Source organism: Corylus avellana, chromosome ca1 (assembly GCF_901000735.1).
Source record: "Corylus avellana chromosome ca1, CavTom2PMs-1.0".
NCBI classification, from domain to species: domain Eukaryota; kingdom Viridiplantae; phylum Streptophyta; class Magnoliopsida; order Fagales; family Betulaceae; genus Corylus; species Corylus avellana.
Genome location: NC_081541.1, coordinates 9013146 through 9037501, shown reverse-complemented (window position 1 = coordinate 9037501; position 24356 = coordinate 9013146). Strand labels below are relative to the sequence as shown.

Genomic DNA, 24356 nt, shown 5'->3' with positions numbered 1-24356 from the left:
AAAAAAACTTCTTTATATTTTATGAAAAATTTTTACCAGAAGAACAGATAAGGAAAGTGTAATGAAGAAAACAAATATAACCTGTATGGACTTGATAATGAATTTGGGCGGAAAATAACTTCATAGCGTGAGTTCTTTCCTCCACTTCTTACTTCTACCCTTAACTGCATCAGATCATTTCCAATATGCTTCTTCAAGCAAGTGCGCATCACACCTTCTGTACAAACACTAAATGGTGTACTCCATTTGTATCCATCAAGCTGCAACTGAAATAAAAAAGGAACCCCAGTATAAGTCACGGAGAATATATCTATCATATTATCCAGCAAAAATACAGATGATTCCATTGAACAGACCTTCAACAGTTCAACTTTAGCAGAAGACTGCCACCCAAAGGGTTTTGGAGGATCAGTGGGATGAATCCATGCCACCGACTGTGAATCACACTGCTGCAGGCAGAGACTGCAACCAATCCTATTAATGAACAAGGTGTGTGGCTGAAAATGAACAACCTGAACATCCAGCAAGCAGTTGTTCATTACTAACAAGAAAAATAAAGGTTTACAAATTATCATAGCTTTATTGTGCCCTGCAAATTAAATAATCTATAGTACATACCCTTGCGTGCAAATTTTCCAATATGCATTTCAGGCATTCAACATTTGGTATTTCTAATTTTGCCTTTTAATCATAGCTTCTTTTTTTTTTTTTTTTTTTTTGATAAGTAAAAAGATGAATTAAAGAGCGCAGAGGAATTAATCATAGCTTCTTAAAAACCCTATGCTGCATTTCAATTGCTTTATCCTGAGATATAGAGCTCTGTTTTCCATAATTCTGAATATTACTTATTGTATCCTCAAGTTATATCTCTTTTTCGCAAAGAGACAAAAAAAATAATTCTAATTTTAAAATCTTTGAGACAATACTACACAGTACAGTCTGGTCCAACCTGGTACAGTCATAGAGATTAGTATAGACCAATACGCAAGGTCGTGCAGAATAGATAGAGTAACTGTTATAGAAGGTTGGAAGCAAGATCAACCAGCTCGGTAAGGAAAACAAAGCCGACCAACAACGACGCCACTACCGCAATCAACGACAACCACCAAAATTTTCAGATCCAAACAGTACCAGCCATTTCCAAAACCACCAGAGCTTCTTGCTGCAACTCAGCCTTCAAGACCAGCACTGCCATCATGAGTTTCAAGCAAAAGAGAGGCAGAGCGATGGTTCGGTTGCAAGGCGAGTCATGGTTCGTAGGGTGCCGAGTAGTTCTTGGGCTGTTGACGAGAAGAGTGAGAATAGAAAAAGAATATCAAAATAGAAGCAACTGTGGAGGAAGAGGAGGATTTGTGAGGAAAAGGAAAAAAAGCTACTGCGGTAAGAATATCACAGCCATTGGTGGAAAGAAGGTTGTAGCCATAGTCTTGCACTCAGGCTTTTGTGCGCTGGAATGACTGAAGTTGTACGCGTTTATAGGGTTGCAAAAACACATTTATCGTAAGTAGTGTGCATGTCAGCTGCTCAGAATTTTTACTTTTTTTTAAAAAAAAAAAAAAAAGAAAGAAAAAAAGAAAGTGGGGTCAGGTCAGTAATTATTCGAAATCTTACCCCTATTTTGAATTTCGACCCAACTTTTGTTGGAATTCAAAACTCTCTTCTGCCAACCAACCCGATCAGGTCAGATGCAGATTGAAAGTCAGGTATGCGGGGATTTGAACCCTACTTGAAAACTGGAACATGGCAGATGGTAGGGGATAGAATTAACATCGGAAGGACACAAACACTATGCAATAGAATTGATTACTAAACAATTGACTCCCACAGTCCCACAAGATGATTTAATTTCAAAAATTATATATATCCATTTTAGCATCCCATATTACCCTTATTTGAACCAATCTTTTCTCAACTTTGAACTCACAAATTTTTCAAGTTTGAGGCCACCTTCCTTAATCCATCTAAGGGAATTTTACAAAGAGTAATAGCTTCGTTAACATGCCATGTCGTTTGTAATCTTTCATCTATTGTGGGATAGAGTGAGTAACATGACTGTGAAAATGCGATCTACTTACTATCACAATTACAGAAATACAACCAACAAGATAATTGAGTTTAACCTTTGTTCTGTCTGAGGTCAGGTTTAGCAGTGCTGAAAGCTTGTAGTAAGATCCATCTGAATTATATGCCTTGACATCAACCCGTTCCTGGAGAGACATTTCAGAGGGCATCACATGTTATGAAAAACTTCATGCAACTCCATAGTGTTACACAAAAACAAAAGGAATGAAATACATATATTTCTGTAGCTATGTCACCTTGTTTTCCAGCTCATGAAAAGAAATCCCAGGACTGTAAATTTCGGAATTACGAATAGCAACAGCAATGCCAACCCTTGAGGACAGATTCGAATCTTTGTTAGAAGTAAACGATATAACCCCGCTTCTGCCCACATAGTCTTGTGGAGAAAGCATGCTGGGAACTGGAGTAGTATCCTCAATTACTTCAAGTACTTGAATATTTCTCCTTGGGCCAGAATGTTTCCTGTCCATTGAGTTCATAGGATGTTTCAAGGCTATTTTTGCAGACTTTACTGCTCTAGAAAGTATCATGGTATCCATATCTGCTTTATCCAAAGGTTCCACTTCCACCAATCGATATGCTAAAGGCAGAGATGAATCATTAATAATCCAATACGGAACAAAAATCCTAATGGTTTTGGGAGCAGCACCAGTTCCTCCCAAGTCACGTTCAATGGTCACACGCAATCTCCTGTACATATGATAATTACAGATCATTGGTGCCATAAGCAAAAATATTCTTCATTTAAAATATTCATATGAATTAACATTCAATGTCACAGAAAAAAATATTATGGAGAAACTTATAGAATGAAATGCCATGAATGTTTCCCTTCAATTTATTTTCAACACCATACACAGCTGCACAGGTATATGAAGATATTATCACTGATAGGCATCAATATAAATACCTAAAATTCTGTCATGGAATGTGAGAGGATTGAATGAGAGGGAAAAGAGGTTGAGGGTTAGGAATTTGCTTAGAAGTTGGAAGGCAGATGTTGTTTGTTTCCAAGAGACGAAGATGGACTTTATTTCGTATAGCTTAGTGAGGAGCTTATGGGGATGTCCGTATGTGGAGTGGTGCTTTGTTCCTTCCATTGGGGCGTCGGGGGGCATTTTACTCATGTGGGACAAGAGGGCTGTTGAGATGATCGACGTAGTGCTGGGAAGTTATGTGGCGGCTTGTTCCTTCAAGAATGTTGAGGATGGCTTTGAGTGGGCGTTTGCGGGGGTGTATGGCCCCAACAGAGTCAATGCTAGGCGCTTTCTTTGGGAGGAACTGGCAGGGGTCATGAGCTGTTGGGGCGTACCGTGGTGTATCGGTGGGGATTTCAATGTCACCCTTCATCCTAGTGAAAGGTCGAGGGGAGCTCATTCGCGGTCGGCAATGAGGGATTTTGGTGAATTCATATCGGATCAGGGCCTCATGGATCTTCCCTTAGTGGGGGGGATTTCTACTTGGTCTAGGATTGACCGCTTTCTTGTCTCCCCGGAGTGGGAAGCCCGCCACCGGGATTTGCGTCAGAAGAAGATGCTTCGAGCCTGCTCCAATCATGCCCCTATTATATTGGACTGTAATTCTCATGCGGGAGGTAAAAGGCCTTTCAAATTCGAGAACATGTGGCTCAAAGTGGAGGGTTTTGTGGACAAAGTGCGCAGTTGGTGGGACTCGTATCATTTCCAGGGCACTCCGAGCTTCATTATTTCCAAAAAGTTGCAAGCGCTAAAGGGGGACATTAGGAGATGGAATGCTCAAGAGTTCGGCAATGTGGGGGTTAGTATTAAGGCTCGTATGGAAGATATTAAAGCTTTGGATAGGGTGGAGGAAGAGAGAGGTTTATCCACGGAGGAGATCGAGAAGAGAAGGGTGCTTCCTAGGGAGTTAGAAGTTTCCCTCCTCCAAGAAGAAATCAGTTGGAGGCAAAAATCTAGAATCCGTTGGTTGAAAGAGGGTGACAAGTGTACCAAATTCTTCCATCGGATTGCTAATGCCAATAGAAGACAGAATTATATTGAGTCTCTGAACATTCATGGCACTGCTATCTTTGATCAAGAGGCTATTAGCAGTCACATTACTCGATTTTATGAGACGCACTTCACAGAGAGTCTTAGTTGGAGACCGAGGTTGGATAATCTTCAATTCGATATGTTGGAAGAGGAAGAGTCTTCTAGTCTGGAAGTCCCTTTTGAGGAAAGGGAGGTGTGGGAGGTGGTCAAAAAAATGGATAGGGATAAGGCCTCAGGCCCGGATGGTTTTTCTATGGCTTTCTTTCAGGACTGCTGGGAGGTGATCAAAAAGGACATCATGGCTGTTTTTGTGGAGCTCTATGATCAAGGCAAGTTCGAAAAAAGTCTCAATGCTACATTCATTGCTCTTATTCCGAAGTCACATGGGGCATCCGATTTGAAGGACTTCCGACCTATTAGCCTTGTGGGGGGGATTTATAAGATTATTGCGAAGGTGTTAGCCAATAGAATGAGGGGAGTCATGAACCGGGTCATTTCCAATCCGCAAAATGCGTTCGTCAAAGGTAGACAGATTTTGGATTCGGTGCTTATTGCCAATGAATGCCTGGACAGCTGGCTCAGATCTGGGGATCCCGGCCTCTTGTGTAAGTTGAATATGGAGAAGGCTTACGATCACTTGAATTGGAAGTTTTTACTCTACCTTTTAAAAAGGTGCGGTTTCGGTGAGAAATGGTGCTCTTGGATTGAACATTGTATCTCGTCGGTGCGGTTCTCGGTGTTGATCAATGGTTCGCCTTCCGGTTTCTTTGGGAGTTCGTGTGGGGTTAGACAAGGTGACCCTCTCTCGCCTTTCTTGTTCATCATGGTCATGGAGGCTTTCAGTAGGATAATTAATGTCTCTATCAGTAGGGGTTTCATCAATGGTTTCTATGTGGGTGCCGGTGAGCATGAGCGGGTTTCTGTCTCCCATCTTCTCTTTGCTGATGATACGCTGGTGTTTTGTGGGGCAGCATCTGAACATGTTAGATTTATTAAAGCTCTCATTATTGGCTTCGAGGCGGTCTCAGGGTTAAAAGTTAATCGGGCCAAGTCTGTTTTGGTTCCAGTCGGAGATTCGGTGGAGACAGATGAGTTGGCTGGTGTTTTGGGTTGTGGCACTAGTTCTTTGCCCTTGAAGTACCTAGGCCTTCCGCTAGGGGCGTCCTTCAAGCAGTTGGCTATTTGAGATGACATGTTGGAGAAAATTGCTCAAAGGTTAGCCCCTTGGAAGCGTTCATATTTGTCCAAGGGGGCAAGGCTCACCCTCATCAAGAGCACCCTATCCAATCTCCCCACCTATCTTTTGTCTCTCTTTCCCATTCCTATTTCCGTGGCGAATCGTATTGAGAAGATTCAACGAGATTTTTTATGGGGGTGGGTTCAAGGATGAGACTAAGTTCCATTTGGTTAGTTGGCAAGAGGTATGTTCTCCGATTGCTGAGGGAGGGCTAGGGATTCGGAGTTTGCGTCTTTTTAATCAAGCTCTCTTGGGGAAATGGTTATGGAGATTTGCAAATGAGGAAGAAGCTTGGTGGAGAAGTATTTTGGTGGCAAAGTATGGGGTGGATTGGGGGGGTTGGCGCACTAAAGTTCCTCGTGGAACGCATGGGGTGGGGTTATGGAAACACATTTGTGGAGTTTGGAGGTCGTTTCGGGGTCACTTCAGATTAGATCCTGGTTTGGGGGGGAAAGTCAAATTTTGGGAGGATTGGTGGTGTGGTGAGACGTCTCTCAAGGACGCCTTCCCGGGTCTTTTTAATATTGCTTGCAATAAAGGGGATGGTTCACTGGAATGTTACTTTCACCCGCAGTATTCATGATTGGGAGGAGATGGCCTTAGCCTCTTTCTTCTCGCTCTTGTACTCGTCTTCGATTAGGGGGGAAGGGGAGGACCGGATGTGGTGGATTCCTTCAAGTAAAGGGAAGTTTGAGGTACACTCTTTCTATAAGATGCTTGCCTTTAAGGTGCCTAACCACTTTCCGTGGAAAAGCATTTGGCGCACCAAGGCTCCTTTGAGAGTGGCGTTTTTCGCATGGGCGGCTGCCCTTGGGAAACCTCTCACGTTGGATAATGTTCGGAAGAGAGGCATCGTTGTGATTAATCGATGTTGTATGTGTGAGGCGGAAGGGGAGTCCGTGGATCATCTCTTTCTTCATTGTGGAGTCGCACGCAAGTTGTGGGATGTTATCTTCTCTCGCTTTAACATGTGTTGGGTTATGCCTAGAAGCGTAAAGGAGATGTTCGCTAGTTGGTGGGCGGGCGGGAGAACGAGTAGTGCTGTGGTCTGGAAGATGGCTCCCCTTTGTCTTCTTTGGTGCCTCTGGAAGGAAAGGAATGCGAGATGCTTTGAGGATGTGTCGAGGAGTCTTGAGAACCTTATTCACTTCTTTTTGTACACTTTATTCACATGGACTACAGGCTGGCTTGCTCCTTTAGTGATCAACTTTTCTGATTTTCTCTTTATGTTCTCTTTTTCTTTCTCCCCTACTTAGTCGCTCTCTTGTATATTACCTGTGTACTTGGGTTGCGCCCCTCTACGCTCTTTTAATGCATTATTACTTATCAAAAAAATAAATAAATACCTAAATATCTTCTTTTCTATTGGTAAGTCACACACGTACCCGGTGGAGCTTGAGCCCACGACCTCACCCTCCACCTAACTACAAAGGGCGGAAGTACAATTTGAGCTAAAGCCCATTGGCATAAATGCTCAAATATCAGGCAGAAAAGCAGTGTTATTTATTAGAGCATTAAATGTTTTATTCATCACTATAAGAGAGTTCATCACAAATACAATACTTGGAAAGGCTAAGGAAAGTCAAAGAAGAAAATATTACGGAGAAACATATAGAATGAAATACCATGAATTTACATCATAAAGCAATATCAAAGTTGTTACTTCTCTTAATGTCCCTAATTTGTGTCTCTACATTTGGATATTATCATTTTTTTTTTTTTTTTAATTTCTTTTATGTTGAGGAACCTCTTCAAGGCAGGGCCCTTCGGACCCACTCCTGCAGAGTAAACCCCGGTCCCGTGCACCGCACCCTCGGAAGTTTTTCTACACGGAACTAGTTAAATCGCTAACTTTTCACCAGGGAGTGTGGCCCCAAGAGATTGTTTGCACCCATGAGGTGTTGAACCTTGGACCTTGAAGGGAGCAAACCTTAAAACCAAGGTCTCCACCACTTGGGCTAACCCCTTGGGGTTTTGGATATTATCATTGATAGGTATAAATATAAATGCCTAAATTATCAGGCAGAGAAACAGTGTTCTTTATTAGAGCACATACATACAATACCTGTCTATAGAGGTTCTTGTTTTATTTATTTACTTCTTTCATTCTTCATAGAGAGAGAGAGAGCGAATACACCCATAGAATGTACCAGAAACAGCTTTGAGAAGAGAAATGAAACGTATCATAATATTGGCAGTGAACAGCCACAAATAAACATGTTGAAATGTATGGTATTGTGAAAGCTATGTGGGTAAGAATATCAATTACTACATGTTTGTGTTCTTAAAATCTTTTTTTTTTTTTTTTTTTGATAAGTAATAAGTATATTATCAAAATGCGTAGAGAGGCGCAACCTATGTATACAAGAGGTATATAGGGAAACCCCTATTGATGTTTGTGTTCTTAAAATCTTATTGCTAAAGAATGGAGCAGATGTTAAATTTCATAATTATGCAAAACTTAATTCTGTCAAAAGATGAATAACCTTGAAACACCAGAGAATCCAGAAAGAGCAGGCCCTCTTTGGCTTGGATAAGAACAACATACAAAGTAAAGAATCAAAGCACTTTTGGAAGTTTCAGTCCAGCCTATATTCATCCACATTTCTAGGAAGAAAAATTGGATATAGTACTAACAAGGAATTTGACGTAGTACATATGCTACATAGTTTATGTGAAGAGATTAAATTTAGTAAGATTATTTAGCTTAAGAACTGCATGATTAAGAAACTTGTGAACCGGAATGCATAGAACGGGTACACCCTTATATACCAGAAAAAAGGTTAACTTTGGAATCACAAACCTTTTAGTTTGCTGGTGAACCATCCAGAAAGATGAGACATGGTTTATGGAAGAAAGATCCAAAATAAGAATAGGATCCTGCCAAAAGAATAAATAAATAAATGAAAAGGGAAAATGGTTATCAAATGTAAATATTTCATATGTTAGATTTTTTAAGCACAAAAAGCAGGTGGACACATATTTAGACCAAGTTATTACCTTCTCCAGTACCCAACCACCCTGAACAAACAATGTAAGGTAAATTGGTTTCTGAATATCTGCTGAATAAATATGTGCACTCCTCCGTGAAGAGATTATACCATGCTGTCGTTCAATGCAACTTCCTTCACTTGCTTTTTCCCAGATTGTGAACTCAGCTGGACATGGAAGCCGATTTTCCAACTTCAAAGGAGAGTTAACAGATATTCTCCAATCATAAACAGGTGAATTTAGTTCAGTATGAAGAATTGAGGCATCTGCTCCTATACTAAGCCAACATTGTCTGCTTCCAGTGCTAGAACAACGCAAAATTATATCCTTCTTCTCGAGCTGATTCAACTTGAATGCAAAACTGGGCATCTTAGTTTCCTGCTTTTGGCTATAGAGTGAACCTTGATCCATGAAAGGCTCGTCCTTTCCATACACAGAGCCAGAACCAACGGCAACTGGACAACCCCATGAATATGGGGGCTCAGGATGATCTACACAAGGACGAACTTCTAAACACTGATCAGAATCCTTGGATGTACTTCTCCAAGGTAAAACATCAGAAGCACCAGGACTTATGGTAGTAAAGACACTCTTCATGGAATTAACCCCTTGCTCGGGAGATTTTTGCCTTGTACGAATTAATCGCCGTCGGCGCACAACATCAACAGCTGACTTGGTGCAAGACTTTGAAGATGTTGGTGGCCATTTCAAACTGTTGAAGTCAGGACCATATGCCCAGCCATCGTTGTCAACAAATTGACATTTATCAGTTGTCCAAGTTGAAGTCCATTTCCATCCAGAGGGAAGGCGAGGTTCAAAGAAATCCTTCAAAACAAATCAAGAAGAGGGTGAAAATACACACTCTAGTAATAGTTCAAGAATAAGAACAAACACATGATATTAATGCAATACTCTTTGAGTACACTCACTTTCGATAAATATGAGAAGTCCCTGGTGCTCCAACGCCCTGGATCATCACCGCGAAAGCCAGGCCACTTGTTATTCCAACCAGAAATTGGATGATAACGTTGATTTTCAAAAACCTCTTCTACCACAGAGGGACCATGACCATGAATCAAAGACACATGACAAACTGAAATATCCAATTTAAAATCTGTATCATTTACAACTGTTGCAAGACCCCTGAAAATTACGTGCTTCTTGCCATTTTTCATGAGAACTTCCATTGCAATAAAATCATTCTGGAATGATTTGGGGACCACTGACATTGGAAGCAATGACCGAACACTCTCCCACATGCCCTCCAGGCTAAGCCCAACCCAAAATCCTATGTCTCTATCAGTAACATTCTCATCTTCTGCATCTATTTTTAAGTTTGCAACAGTCTTCCTCTCAAAATAAGTAGTAGATACCAGTAGGCAACCCTGGTCAGGCATGTCTTCAACATCGTTGTGCTGAACCAGCAAAAAACAACAATGAAGCCAAAAATTGTAATATTATATAGACAGAAATAAGTATTCCGTAACTGCATGAACAAGCATAAATGAATGAAACTACAAATAGCTCACCCTTCTCCTTAGAGGATATGATATAATATTCTGAACATTATGTGGTTGATTCAACATCCTCACTGAAGTTACCTTCTTCAACATATTTGCACCATGTCCCACAGAAAAGGAAATGGACCCAACAACTTCACCTGTATTGTTCAAGCACCAATTATAAGATTATATATATATATATATATATATATATATATATACAAAGAATAATCCAGGTAATTCTCTATGACGAGTGCAACGTTGCGTAAAAGGTTGGGGAAAAAGAAACCCCACAAAGACACGATGCAACATTATATCTTTCTGAATGTAGAACTCCAGATAAATATTGATAAATTTCAAAGGTAGCACATCACCTTCCTAAAACTTAAAACAAAAAAGAGTGGTGAAGTCTCCCCTAAAAGTAATGAATGAGGCTGTGGCCTCTTTGATAAGGCATAAAGACATTTCAGAACAACTAGCTGAGAGCTGAGAGCTGTAAATTGGAGAGCTGAGAGCTGTGTTGGCGCGTGGGGGTGCGTGTGTGCTGGTTGGCGTTAGTTGTTGGCTGTGTTATGGCTGGGCCGAGGAGGTGGACGGTGGAGTCCAAGGAGTTTGAGGTGTTGATCAAGGTAGGAGCATCAGTGGTGAGGATTTTTGAGAGGAGCAAAAGGTTCAAAAGGTCCATCTTCCTGAAAAAAAGATGAACTAGCTTGGTTGGTGCGTATAGTGGATGATTTGGTGGCAGTGGACAACTCTGAAGTTTTTTGGGATCAATCCAGAGCTGGATATCCTAGAATAGTTGCTCAAAAATGTTCAAATAGGCATGGATGCTTCTTGACAGTGGAGGAATTTGATGGAAGAAGGAGGTGTGGCTCGATCATCATTCCTGAAGGACGTCGTGGGTTTGGATGGAATTGTTTCATCAAGGAAATGAAAGTGGCCAAGTCAGTTCTCTGGGAAAAGCGAGTGGTCAGTGAGCATAGGGAGCTAAGGGGAGAAAAGGGAGATAACGAGGTTAAGAACCAGAGAAGCTTTGCGGAAATAGTGAGATTGCAGACGAAGGAATCCCAGGAAGGAGACAAATACGGCCATGTTCAAAGTCGGCGAGGACCTATGGAACAGAAGGCACAGGCCTATGGCAAGAATTCAGTATGTCTGAAGAAGGTCCAAGTTTCGGCGAAGGCTCAGGGAGGTTTTGGGGGGGATTCGACGAAGTTTTTCTGGCCGGCCAAGTCTGTGCAAAATCCGGGAGAGAAGGGACTGTCTGTTACGAAGGATGAAGGTTGCGTGGAGGTCTCATCTTCAGCTCCGGCGAGAGGTACAGCAAGGCCGGCGGAACAGATGGTGTCGTTGTCAGCTTCTGAGCGTATGAAGGGATGGGAGGGGATGGGGTACCATGCTGGGCAGGTAGGCATCGAGCTCCTCAACGTGAAAGAATTGCTGAAACGTCTGAAGAGGGAATGTGACGTGGGAATGACCAGGATCGATAGGGTGGTTAAACAGATGGAGTTCAATGGGCTTGGGCCAGATAATATGAAATTAGATGGACTGGGGAAGACAGAAGTGAAGGGGAAGAAGAAAGTTGGACCGGGAGGAACAAATAGATTAAAGGTCAAGAAGAAAATGGTTTTTAAGCCCAAAGGAGTTGTGGGCTCAGGCTATAGCCCATTTAAAGCTGGTCTGAGTGTTGTGGCCTCCTCGGAGGCCCTTAAGGAAAATCCAAAAGACTCGCATCCTCCCATGGCTCCTCCGGCGAATTTGGCCGTTAGAGTTTTATCAGGGGGAGGGGGGAATGGGTCAGCGTCAGGAAGGACTCCCAGGGAGTTAAGCGGCACGTCTGCGTGGGCGAAAGGTATTATCCTGGCCGAAGAGAGAACCAGAAACTTGGAGCCCGGTAGTCCGGTGAAGAAGACCCAGCCTATCGACAAAGAGACATCCTTGTTGACTTATAGGAGGAGAAAGAATGGGCCGCAGAGAGGGGACGAGACTTGGGTGGGTTCGATAGAAGCCGCAACCTCGTCGTCTGGGCAGCTTATGGGGCTCCTGGGACCGTCGCCGGAACAGTCCCAGAGGGTGCCGGAGACGCTCCAGTCGGAGGAGGAACAACAGAACGCGCCGGTGAGGCCTATGGAGACCGGCGAGACTGGGGAGGGCTCGATTTGGGCCACTCGTCAGCTTCTGAAGGGGAGTCCCTCTTGCCGGAAGGCTGGTTTCGCCGGCACAAACCCTCTCGCCGTGGGAGAATGGGCTCAGCAGGCTCGTCGGGGGGAGGATTTGAGTTTGGGTCCATCGATTCAATTTGGGCAGGAAAGGCTGGATCGAACATCGGTATTGGAGCTTTTTGTGTCTGATTCAGGTATGGATGGGGACAAAATTGCTGAAACAGCAGGCTTGGAGGATTTAGGATCAGACACAATTTCATCCGACTGGGTAGTTGGAAATTGCATCAAATTTTGCCCAAAAATTGGTGTTTCTGATGAGGGGAAAAAGGAGGACTTGGAGGCTTTATTCAAAGCTATTGAAGATTCTAGAAGGCAGCACGACTCGGACTTGGGAGGTGTTTCTGCCGGTGCTCCTACATTCAAAGGACTTGATGAGATTGAGGAAGGTGAGGGGGCAGTTGTGGTAGATCATGAAGCTTAATATAGTAGTTTGGAATGTGAGAGGGTTGAATGCCCTCAAAAAAAGGTTGCGCATTAGGGGTCTTTTGAAGGAATGGAAAGTAGATATAGTGTGTTTGATTGAGACGAAGATGAAGACTATCTCCAGAGAGGTGATTCATAGTCTTTGGGGAGGTCAGCACGTGGGGTGGAAGCATAAAGGTTCTAATGGTGCGTCGGGGGGGATGCTAATGATGTGGGATAGGAGGGTAGTGGAGTGTAAGGAGGAGTGTGTGGGACATTACACTTTGGCGTGCTCTTTTCAAAATGTAGAGGATAGATGGGTTTGGGCGTTTGGGGGAGTGTATGGGCCGAATGAGGACTTGGAGAGAAGGGCTCTTTGGGAAGAGTTGGCTGGTTTGATGAGGGTGTGGGAGGTCCCTTGGTGTTTGGGCGGGGATTTTAACATTGTACGTTTTCCTAGTGAGCGCTCCATTGATTCCTATTATTCCGCGGGCATGATGGATTTCTCGGACTTCATTTCAGAGAATAATTTGGTGGATATTCCGATGTTGGGGGGTCAATTTACGTGGTCCAATAATCAAGAAAATGAGAGTTGGTCGAGGATTGACCGATTCTTGCTTTCCTTGGATTGGGAAGATCATTACCCAGCAGTTTCTCAAAAGAGACTTCAACGCCTACTCTCGGATCACTTTCCTTTATTGCTGGACTGTGGGACTCCTTGGGGAGGTAAGAAGGGTTTTAAATTTGAAAATATGTGGCTTAAGGCAGAGGGTTTTGTTGATAAGGTTGCTTCTTGGTGGGGGTCGTATTCGGTTGAGGGTTTGCCTAGTTTTGTGCTGGCTAGTAAACTAAAATCCCTTAAAGTGGACTTGAAAAAGTGGAATGAAGAGGTCTTTGGGGATATTGGGAGGAAAAAAAAGGAGTTGTTGGGAGGTATCCAGGAGTTGGATGAGTTGGCAGAATCGAGAGGTTTAGATCATGAGGAGAAAATCCGGAAGGTGGACAAATTGAAAGACTTGGAGAATACATTATTATGTGAAGAAATTCATTGGCGCCAAAAATCGAGAGCTTTGTGGCTCAAGGAGGGGGATCGGAATACTCGTTTTTTCCACAAGATGGCTAATTCTCATAGAAGGTACAATCGTGTGGAAGTGCTTAGTATTAATGGCGTTTTATCAGGTGATCCAGCTGAGGTAAAAGATCACATAGTGCAGTATTACCAAAGCCTTTATTCGGAACAAAGCACTTGGCGCCCTAGAATGGATAACCAGCCGTTTTTGTCCATTGATGAGGAGGATAATAGGTGGATAGAAAGAGATTTCGAGGAAAATGAGGTTTGGGAGGTGGTAAAAGGCATGGATGGTGATAAGGCTCCGGGTCCAGATGGCTTTTCCATGGCTTTTTTTCAAGCTTGTTGGGGTGTTATTAAACAAGACGTTATGGCAGTGTTTGCAGAGTTCTATCGTAGACGTCAATTGGTGAAGAGCTTGAATGCAACTTTCATTTCCTTGATTCCGAAGAAGGCGGATGCGGTGGAGATGAAGGACTTTCGGCCCATTAGCCTGGTGGGAGGGGTGTACAAAATTGTGTCTAAGGTTCTTGCCAATAGGATGAGAACTGTTTTGGGTAAGGTCATCTCCTACTCTCAAAATGCTTTTATTGGGGGTCGGCAAATCCTAGATTCCGTTCTCATTGCAAATGAATGTGTGGATAGTCGCATGAAATCAGGGGTGCCAAGTGTTCTTTGTAAACTGGACTTGGAAAAGGCCTATGACCATGTTAATTGGGACTTTGTATTGTATTTGCTGCATAGGTGTGGTTTCGGCGAGAGGTGGAGGGCTTGGATAGAGTGGTGTATTAAGACGGTAAGATTCTCCATTCTTGTAAATGGCTCTCCGGAAGGGTTCTTTAACAGTTCAAGGGGACTCCGACAAGGGGATCCTCTCTCACCGTTATTGTTTGTGCTTGTTATGGAGGCCTTGAGTAAGATGGTGAATGCGACGGTTGACCAAGGCTTTTTGACGGGTTTCTCGGTGGGAAATAGGGTCTTGTCGGAGTTGATGGTCTCCCACTCCTTATTTGCGGATGATACTTTGATTTTTTGCGAAGATTCTATCGAGCAAATCCGGTATATTCGTCTCATTCTCTTATGTTTTGAAGCTGTTTCTGGCTTGAGAGTGAATCTGGGAAAGTCAAAGATTGTGGCCATTGGTGAGGTGGAGAACATTGGGGTTTTAGCTAACATCCTTGGGTGTAGTGTTGCCGATTTGCCTATGAAGTATTTGGGTCTCCCTCTTGGGGCTTCGTACAAGGATACGGCTATGTGGAATGAAGTGATCGAAAAGATGGAGCGTCAGATGGCAGGTTGGAAGAGAATGTATCTTTCTAAAGGAGGTCGCTTAACCCTCATTAAGAGCACTTTGGCCAATCTTCCGACTTACTTTTTGTCGCTGTTTCCGATTCCTGTAAGTGTAGCTAAAAGGATGGAGAAAGTCCAAAGAGATTTCTTATGGGGAGGATTAGGGGATGAGCCCAAGATGCATCTTGTAAGTTGGAACCAAGTCTGCAGCCCTCTACGATATGGTGGTCTTGGCATTCGGAAGTTGCACCAGTTTAACCAAGCCATTTTGGGGAAATGGCTTTGGAGATATGCAAATGAAAACGGGGCTCTTTGGTGCAAGGTGATCAAAGCTAAGTATGAAGACCAAGAAGGTGGGTGGTGCACGAAGGATGTTTCGGGCTCTCATGGTGTGGGTCTATGGAAGCATATTCGTAAAGGGTGGAATTTCTTTGCTAAAGGGATTCGGTTTGAGGTGGGGGAGGGTTCGAAAGTTCGTTTTTGGCATGATATTTGGTGTGGGGACAATTCTTTGAAGCAAGCTTTCCCGTCCTTATTCAGTATCGCCAGACACAAAGATGCTTGGGTGAAGGATAACTTTATTGGGAGGAATGGGATTATTGAGTGGAATGTCATTTTCGTTCGATCGGTCCAAGATTGGGAGTTGGAGTTGGTCTCTCCTTTCTTTGATCGGTTGTATTCTTGCAAGGTTTCTCTTGGCAGTGTAGATCGTATTTGCTGGGCTTCGTCTAGGAAGGGCAAGTTTGAGGTTAAGTCGTTCTATAAGGCTCTGTCCATCTCTAATCAAGAGGAGTTTCCTTGGCCCAATACGACATCTGTTAATTATAGAAGGCATTTATGCTCCAGTCTCCCTGTCTAGAGCATCTGGCGTACTAAGGTGCCTCAGCGGGTGGCTTTTTTTGGGTGGACTGCGGCCCTCGGAAAATTTTTGACTCACGACACGCTGCGCAAGAGGAACATAGTGGTAGTGGAGTGGTGTTGTATGTGCAAGAAAAACGGAGAGTCAGTTGATCATCTTCTTCTCCACTGTGAGCTCGCAAGTGCTCTTTGGCACATGATTTTTCAGCGGTTTGGGTTGCATTGGGTCATGCCGTGCCGGGTGAGGGACTTGTTTGCTAGTTGGTGGTCGGGAGGACGATCTCGAAGCGCGGTTGTGTGGAAGATGATCCCTTTGTGTCTTATGTGGTGTATTTGGAATGAAAGAAATGCTAGATGTTTTGAAAATTCCACTAGGACCTTAGAGGAATTGACTCATTTTTTCTTCTTTACTCTTTACTCTTGGACGGCCGCTTGTCTAGCTCCTTTAGTGATTAGTTTCTCTGAGTTTCTTTTTCATTTTTCTCCTTCCTAGGCGCCCTCTGTTATACTTCCCGTGTATATGAGTTGCGCCCCTCTGCGCTCTTTTTATATCATCATTACTTATCAAAAAAAAAAAAAAACTTAGAACAAAAAATGAATAGGGGAAAGTCCACATACCTTCCTCAAACTACCACCCAATTGATAATGTCCCCCTGCAAACTTTTAATTAAAACAACTCCCCCCTCCAAACTACCAAAAATTGTCAATGTCCTCCGGGGCCCCATCAATGAAAATACCCTTAATAAAATAAAAACTAAAACTAAAACTAGTTATTTAAAAAAAAAATTGTGAAAATTTAAATTGTTTTCATTTTTTCTTAAAGGAAAAAAAAAAAATTGTCTTATTAAAACAAATTTAGGGTCATTTTTGTCTTTTGGCTTGGCCTTAGGGAATATTAACAATATTTTGGTAGTTTAGGAAGGACATTATCCCAATTGAAAGTGTGGGAGGGACATTGTCAATTAGGTGGTAGTTTGAGAGGGGTATGTAAACCTTTCCCACAAGAATAATAATAGTACAATAAAGTGAAACCCAACTCCGGCAACAACATTCCCAAGAAAGCACAATTAGTTTCCATATTCAATACAAGCATAAAAGATGGTGACAAGTTGGAGTCGTGCAAGAAGATATACAAGTTACTGGTTATCAAGTAATAAGAAGTTAAACGACCATTGAATGCCATCACTAATCATAAGTTTAATGGATCAGCGCAGAAATCAACAAAATGACAAAAACAGAATCCCTAGATGCCCTTGCAACTCAATAACAAATACCTTTTCCAGCTTTCGCCGCTAGGTTTGTAACCTCCACTTCCAACTTAGCTGGGGCCTGCATCAAATACATATGGAATTCCTTTAAAATGATAGATGTAGACAAGTATACAAAAACTTGATGAAGATTTAAATCTATGAGAGAGTACAAATACAAATATAGGTGTTAGAATATTAATTTAAAATGAACAAATTCACTATTTCCCATCAGTTTAAGTTTTTTGGACAATTGATGAGTTCACATGGTATCAAAACAATGGTCTTAAGTTCGAACCTTGACTTTACAATTCAACCCACCACTCCCCAAGGGTAAGCAAAAAAGAAAAAACAAATAAATTGGTCCCTACCGTTAGAAAAGTTGATAGAATTCGTTAATTTGCCTTATCAGTACCAATCATAGTGTGACACGTGTCACTTGCAATTAAAAAAATACAAAATAATATATATATATAATTAACAATAAAAATCAAAGTCACCACAAGCCCCGAAGAAGAGGAACATGGACCATCGGCACTAGTAGTCCTTGTAGCTGGTATCAAAGCCCATGTCGAGGCCCTTTGCCAAGGCCCTCCTTCTCATGGTATCCTCCTCCTCCCTTTGCTACTTCAAACACTTGGACATCGAAGGCGATGTGGACATGAAAGGCGAGAGCCAGCGGCAGTGGTACGGCAAGAGGAAGAGCACACGAGAGAGAAGCAATGAGTAGACAAATATGAGGGACGTCGTCCGGGCCTTTAGGACTGGGATTATTCAGTTGCTCGCCCTCAAGGTTAGCTGTTCCATCACCGCCATCGACATGGATGGTTGAAATGGATTCCCAATTGCTAATTTAATGCATAGCCAAAGAGAACCTTTTCTGGCCTTCAATGGAAATATTTATTACTTGTAGCATGCATTGCAATTACAAAAAGATGGGGCGGCCAAACCACCCTCATGGCCTTGGAGCCCCCATTTGGCCAAAAAGGTGGCCCAATTGCCCCTAAATTTATTTATTTAGAAAAATTTCACAAAACTCTCTTGAACTTTCACTAGTTTTCACGTTACCCCTCCCAAAGTTCAAAAACTCTCAACTGAGAGTATCGAATTTTCAATTTCTTTCAATTACCCCATTCTATTAGGTTTTCCATTAAATCTTGTCAAAATTCTCAAAATACCACCTTTTTTTATTAAAAAATATTGTAAATATGTTTTTTTTTTTTTTCATAAAAAAAAATAAACATCTGAATCTTTACAACTTTTATTTTTATTTTTATTTTTTTATAATTTAAAATAGGGGTATTTTGGGAAGATTTAATGAAACATCCTAACGAAATTGGGTAATTGAAACTTCAATACCCTTATTGAAAGTTTTTGAACTTCTAAGAGTAATTTCAAAATATGTAGAAGTTCATGGAGGTTTTATGAAGTTTCTCCTATTTTTTATATACATTTATAATTTTTTTTTTTATTGAAAGTAACACGTGTCACACTATCATTGATGTTGATGTGGCACATTAACAGATTTTGTCAACTTTTACAACGAAAGGGACCAATTTTTTTTTTTTTTTTTTTTTGCTTACTCTAAAGAGTGATTAATCACTTTTTAAAACCTATGGAGCCATTTGCCAAAACTTCAAACCACAAGAACCAAAAATGGATTTATCCTAATTAATTAAATAAGTAAATTCATCATTTCCTATCAGCTTAAGCTTTTGGGATAATTAATAATTTAATAGTTAGGAACACATAATAAATTCAAAAACAACATAAATTGGCACCAAATTCTATGAAAATCCAAATAACAATAGAAGTATTATGATCTACAAGAGCAAAACCTCCATATGGCAATATATTAGTATCAAACAACTCATATGATAAAAGAAGCACAGGCTGATAAAAAAATTTGACATAGGACATTTCCAAATTAAGATCACTAAAACAAAGAGAGAGAGAGAGAACTTGTTTCATCATGTAACAATAAAAAATAAAAAATAATAATAATAATAAATAAAATAAAATAAAAAATAAAAAACTCAGACAAAACACAAGTACACATTTCTTGTAAGGAGTTCTTCGACTACAAAATAAGAGAGAATGATACAAATAGGAGAATTGAAGAACAGAGAAAATACTTCTTTCAAAGCGGAATTTTAAAATATCATCAACAATGGGAAGAATTAATCTGAAGTGCTCCCTCTGCTTTGGCTTATAGATCTACTTCTTTTTTTTTGATAAGTAGTATAGATCTACTTCTAAAGTTAGCAAACCTTTGACAGAAGGTTCACATACGCCAAAAATCTGTCTAAAATTATATTCAAATGTACAAGATCTGTCCAATGGAAAAAGTGTCTCCACAGGCTGCTATAATCCTTTCTTGCCCTTACTACTGATAGTTGAAGAATCCCCCTCTTACATCACATGCCTTATCCAAGACTAATTTCCTAAGAAGCCCTTCTAACTAACCAAAAACCTTGAAACTTGCTCATGATTCCATAACCCACTAATTTAAACTAAGAAAAAAATTTGCATTCCTTGATGGTACAAATCAATCTCTATAATACCAAGCTGTCCTACGCTAACAAGAGCCAATACTGAAAGGCAAACATTTATACACTACGATACTAAAATGAAGATGCCTCAATCAAATCCAAGACAAAAAAGAAAGCCAAAAAAAATACATGCAAAATTTTGGCTAAAAAGGCCTAAAGAGACAGCCAAAGAGAAGTCTTGGCCAAAATCCGTCATCACTACTGCAGAAGATACTATGAGAGGCAATTGCAAGCAACATGGGAGTAGCAGATCAAAAGGGAGCTTAATTTTCCATATAGTTTTATACGTTGTGATCATAGTTTTGTGCAATGTCTTCCTTATAAACAGTCTAAATTGATGATCCACTACCTAAATAATTTCTCTCTTTTAACGAATATAAAAGCTATAGCAAAAAATAAAGCTTCCTTATACGATACCTTCCGAGGAACTTCAAATATGAAGAGTTCATTCCACTTTGCAGTGCCTGCATCAAGGTTGTAGAGTTTTGAAACTAAAGGTTTAACACATTTCGTCCTTGCGCTCTGAGGAAAAAGCTTTTGTTGATCTGTTGCCTGACTATCAACGACAAGGCGCAAAGCACAGAAAAAATTATGGCTATTTCCATCATCAATGATTGGTAAACCCTGGAAAAAATAGAAAGCGTCACTGTTCTTTCCAAGAAGTTGTAGTGAAGATAATAAACAAATGTTTGGATGAGTATTTTATCAACATAGCTACAGTCACAACCTTAGCTTCAAGAATCTGGATAGCTACATAATAACGTTCTTCCCTTGATTCATCTGCAACATTTAACCTGTCTGAAAACCTTGGAGGTGGAATCCAAACAGAAGTACAGTCACCATGATGTAGCTGGTCAACTGTATCCGAATGCTCAACTTTTTTCAGATAAATATCACACCCAAGTTTATTCTCTAAAATAACAGTCTGAAAGTCATCTTCATCCAACGCAGAAAAAGTTGGATCATCTCCGCGTATACGATGACAACCAGCTTCCTGCAAAAATAGTGAGTTAGTAAAGCATTTAAAACAATCTGCTTAATACAAAAATCAACTCAAGATCAAGACCTCATTTGGCTTGGCTGCTTTCTGTTCAAGCCCTAACTGCTTTCGCCAAGAAAGAATGCTCCCTATAAAAGTCTCCAGATTTGCAGCACTGACATTTATATTCAGGATATTGGTAGCAGCAACACGTAATGTCTTCCCAAGTTTTGATGGTTGGTGTACATTGGTATCATAAGTTTCAAACCTTCAACAGGTAATGTATAATAACATCATTGAAGATCAAAGAGATTTAAATATAAAAGGAAAAATAGGCACATAATCGATTGAGAAAAGCAAATATTACTTGAATATTCCATCAAATGATTCAATAAGGGGCTCCCAAGCTTCTAATTGTGTGTTGAAGGCTGATGCAGCAATAGAGGAAATCAGTACTGCATTCATTGCCTCTAGTCGACCATGTGTTGCGAGCTTGATATTGGAGATTGTTGTGTCAAAGAGTGGTGTCATCTGAAAGGGTTCAAATTCTGTCATAATAATAATTTCAACTAAAAGAAAGGGAACTATCTTAACATCGGAATCTAGGTGATCAAGTTTCATTTAGAAAACAAACCATTCCACATAAGCTGTCAAGAACTGTCAAAGAGAAGCATCTTAGCTTCATTTCAGCAGTTATGTTTTCCCGAGCCTTGGGCTTCACGGAATCACCAAGAGTGTAAGCTAATCGATTTGAAGGATGTTTCAAATCAGAACGAGCAAGAAAAGTGCAGGCCTACAGAAACAAATGATAGCCATAAACATAATGATTTCCAACTCTTTAAGTAAAAGCCTAAAACAATAAGCAAAACAAGATAACACCATCAGATAGGGAAGAGAAGGAAAAGGAAAAATATGGACAATTGCAAAAGAAATGTTTGATTAAGGAAAAAGAATTTAAGGTTTTATAATTGACATCAGATAGGGAAGCCAAAAATTTTAAATGACAATCAGACTAGCTACTAGATCAGTGAACATTCAGTTTAACCTGATTTTCAACTTTCCAAATGCTCCAGCACTGAGATGCTTTTGAACTTGAAGATCTGGAGATTGGAACCTCAAGAATATTGGCTTGGTTAACAAGATCCATCCTCGGGCAGCAGAATGAATCTAGGCGTGGTGCTTCATCTGTTCTTGAGACTATGCATCCTAGAGAAGCATAACCAGGAGGAGCAATTGGGTACCAGAAGAAAACTTCATCAAAACCTTTCCCCGTGATACGGGCAACTCTAGTAAACTGCACAGGCTTTGCAGATATTTCGGGATTATCAGCCTTGAATATTACGCCCAGGGCAGGTGGTTCTAAGCTGACAGGAAGAACAAGTGACGAGACATGTTGGTAAATAATAGGTTGTGAAGAGATTAACAAAAAGTACAGATTATGATGACCAAAAAGTATTATAACGAAAAGTCCAAGATAAAAAGGTCTAACCCTTCAGTTATGCAATCACCCAGTATGGCATAACCTGGACGCACAATAGGTCGCCATATTGAGACAGGATGTCGGAGGTCACCACCCTTGTCCCACCAGATTCGTTCAAAGTTAGGAGTGGACGTATAACAATTACTTGCTTTTGAAATTGACCTCACAATGTCACAACCAGGTGAATTTGCACTCAGATTATTTGTTTGTTCACTTCCATAGTCATGATCATCAGTCAAATCTGAGCCAGATTCTTTCAAGGCAAAATGATGCCGATTTGAGTTCAAGAGAGGTAGATGATTCAGGTCAAAACTTTTGTCTTTGGTAGGGCATTCAGTTGAAGAATGGGCAAAAAATGTTCCAACAACATTGTCTAGACGCCAGATACTAAATCCATTCACCATACAAGAATTTGAAGGGGCACTATGTATACATTCTGAAAACACTGATGATGTAACAAGGTCAGAACGGATGCAATAAACAACATGACTTGGTGGAGGTTGGTTTCCTTTATGAGCAACACATCCCAATGCTGTATATCCAGGCGGTGCAACAGGCATCCAAAGAGAACAATCACTATCAAGATCAGAATGGCATTCACCACTATCAAATCCTTGAATACGAGAGAACAAACCAATGAGATTGAAACCAATAGGCTTCCTTACACGCCCATATGTATTACTTACTGCCACTACTGCCTGTGAAGGAGGAATTGGCCTGAAAACACATTACAACAAATCAAATTTAACAAAAGATGGCATCTAAGACATTAGAAAATAAACAAAAAAAAACTGCGCCAAATCTGGTAAGATACCATTTTGTTTTTTTTACTCACTTCCATTTGAAAACTTTACATTATTGTTATTAAAAAAAAAAGAAAAAATCACTCTAGTTAAATAAAAAATCAATTTAGCTTTTTATTTATTTATTTATTTGAAAAATCAATTTAACATATTTGTACCTTGAAGTCACACAGTCTCCCAATATGACATAGTTTGAAGGAGCTTGGGGCCTCCAAAAGGTAAGATTGTAACGGGAACCATTTTCTGCAGAAATATACTCCCACGTGTAAGAAAGTTACCAGAAAGTCAATTAAGAACCAGAGAAGAGTTTGTGAAGCTACATGAAAAAGTACACTGAGGAAATTGATTTCTAATGAGAATGTAGATTATTATCAATTAAACATCAAATTTATATGAGAACAACCTTTTGGGGACACCCATAGTCGATCAAAGTTGGTACAGGGAGCAAGGGGTATTGCATTTCCAAATTGTAATGCTGCTGCTGCCTGATTTTGCAGATTAAGAATGACAGAAATGGCACTAAGTGAAAGATGGATACATATATTGGTCGATATCAGAGACATATTTGTTTTGTCCTTAATAGAAGTATATCCCCCTGAAATATCCACTGGATCAAGAATGATAAGACCAGAACCGGCCTCAACAGTGAGATCTTTCACCAAGGCTCGAATCCAGGTATCATTTTCCTTCGATGCATACCTGTTCAAGTAAATAATTTAAATACTTTTATGAGCATTTAAAATCTGCTAAGAGGAATGCTACACTTACTTCCATTTCTTTACACAATTTTTCCACACTCATAGGTGGCTTTTAAAACCACCATTGAATCAAACGCCACCATCTCATATTCAATTGTGGTTTTAAAAGCCACCTATGGGAGTGAAAAAATTATGTAAAGAAATGGGAGTAAGTGTAGCATTATTCATTTGCTAAATGCTCAAATGCAAAAAATTGATATGTAAATATTGTTTCTCAAACAACATGCTAAAAACAGTATTGAAACAAGTTTCATGCGTAGAAGGGCAAAGGAAGAAAAAAAGAAAGGAGACAAGTGAAACAGGGTTCTCATATAAATATCTTTTCAAAACTCTTCATTTTCCAATCGGAACTTCTCAAGTGAAAACCCAAGTGGGGTTGACATAAGCACCTCGAAAGAGTAATATACTAACAAGATACAATTCAATTTATTAGCTACCAATGTGGACCACACTATACTAAAAAAAACTACAGCCGAACAACAAAGCTTTACTTAGAACTGAAAAATACACGACATAAGACATAACGTGTTAAACATGCATACGTTGGCAGAAGGCAACAACATATATTCATTCTATGACATAAAGTTCTACAGTTTTAGAAGACTGCATCTAACTACTCAGGAAAGTGGTTGAAACTGTTGTTTTTAACTAAAATATTAGTTTTCATAAACAATTTATTGTAAATTACATTTCCTAGAGTACAAATCTTAAATAATTCTGCGCATGTCCGTATTAATTTCAACATGAACATCCATATATCGATTATGTGTGATAAATCACCAATTATCCCAAAAAATAAAGCTGATAGGAAAGCATGGACTTAATCATTTTAATTAATATTTCAACACTCCCCCTCATATGTGGTCTCCAACTCC

The 24356-nt window shown here is 40.4% G+C and overlaps 1 protein-coding gene across 1 annotated transcript in view; it reads right to left on the bottom strand.

Annotated features, from left to right (window-relative positions):
* Window positions 1-24356, bottom strand: part of LOC132176414 (uncharacterized) — a 93536-nt gene that overhangs the window by 8754 nt on the left and 60426 nt on the right. The window contains exons 37-54 of the mRNA XM_059588647.1: window positions 23127-23422; window positions 22882-22966; window positions 21930-22637; window positions 21486-21804; window positions 21075-21233; window positions 20808-20971; window positions 20528-20708; window positions 20189-20455; window positions 19879-20085; window positions 16937-16991; window positions 9849-9979; window positions 9249-9734; window positions 8329-9144; window positions 8132-8208; window positions 2319-2772; window positions 2121-2207; window positions 357-512; window positions 82-266 (exon numbers count right to left, since the gene is read on the bottom strand). Coding sequence (XP_059444630.1) covers window positions 82-266; window positions 357-512; window positions 2121-2207; window positions 2319-2772; window positions 8132-8208; window positions 8329-9144; window positions 9249-9734; window positions 9849-9979; window positions 16937-16991; window positions 19879-20085; window positions 20189-20455; window positions 20528-20708; window positions 20808-20971; window positions 21075-21233; window positions 21486-21804; window positions 21930-22637; window positions 22882-22966; window positions 23127-23422 — 4833 coding nt within the window. The remainder of the gene's footprint in view (window positions 1-81; window positions 267-356; window positions 513-2120; window positions 2208-2318; window positions 2773-8131; window positions 8209-8328; window positions 9145-9248; window positions 9735-9848; window positions 9980-16936; window positions 16992-19878; window positions 20086-20188; window positions 20456-20527; window positions 20709-20807; window positions 20972-21074; window positions 21234-21485; window positions 21805-21929; window positions 22638-22881; window positions 22967-23126; window positions 23423-24356) is intronic.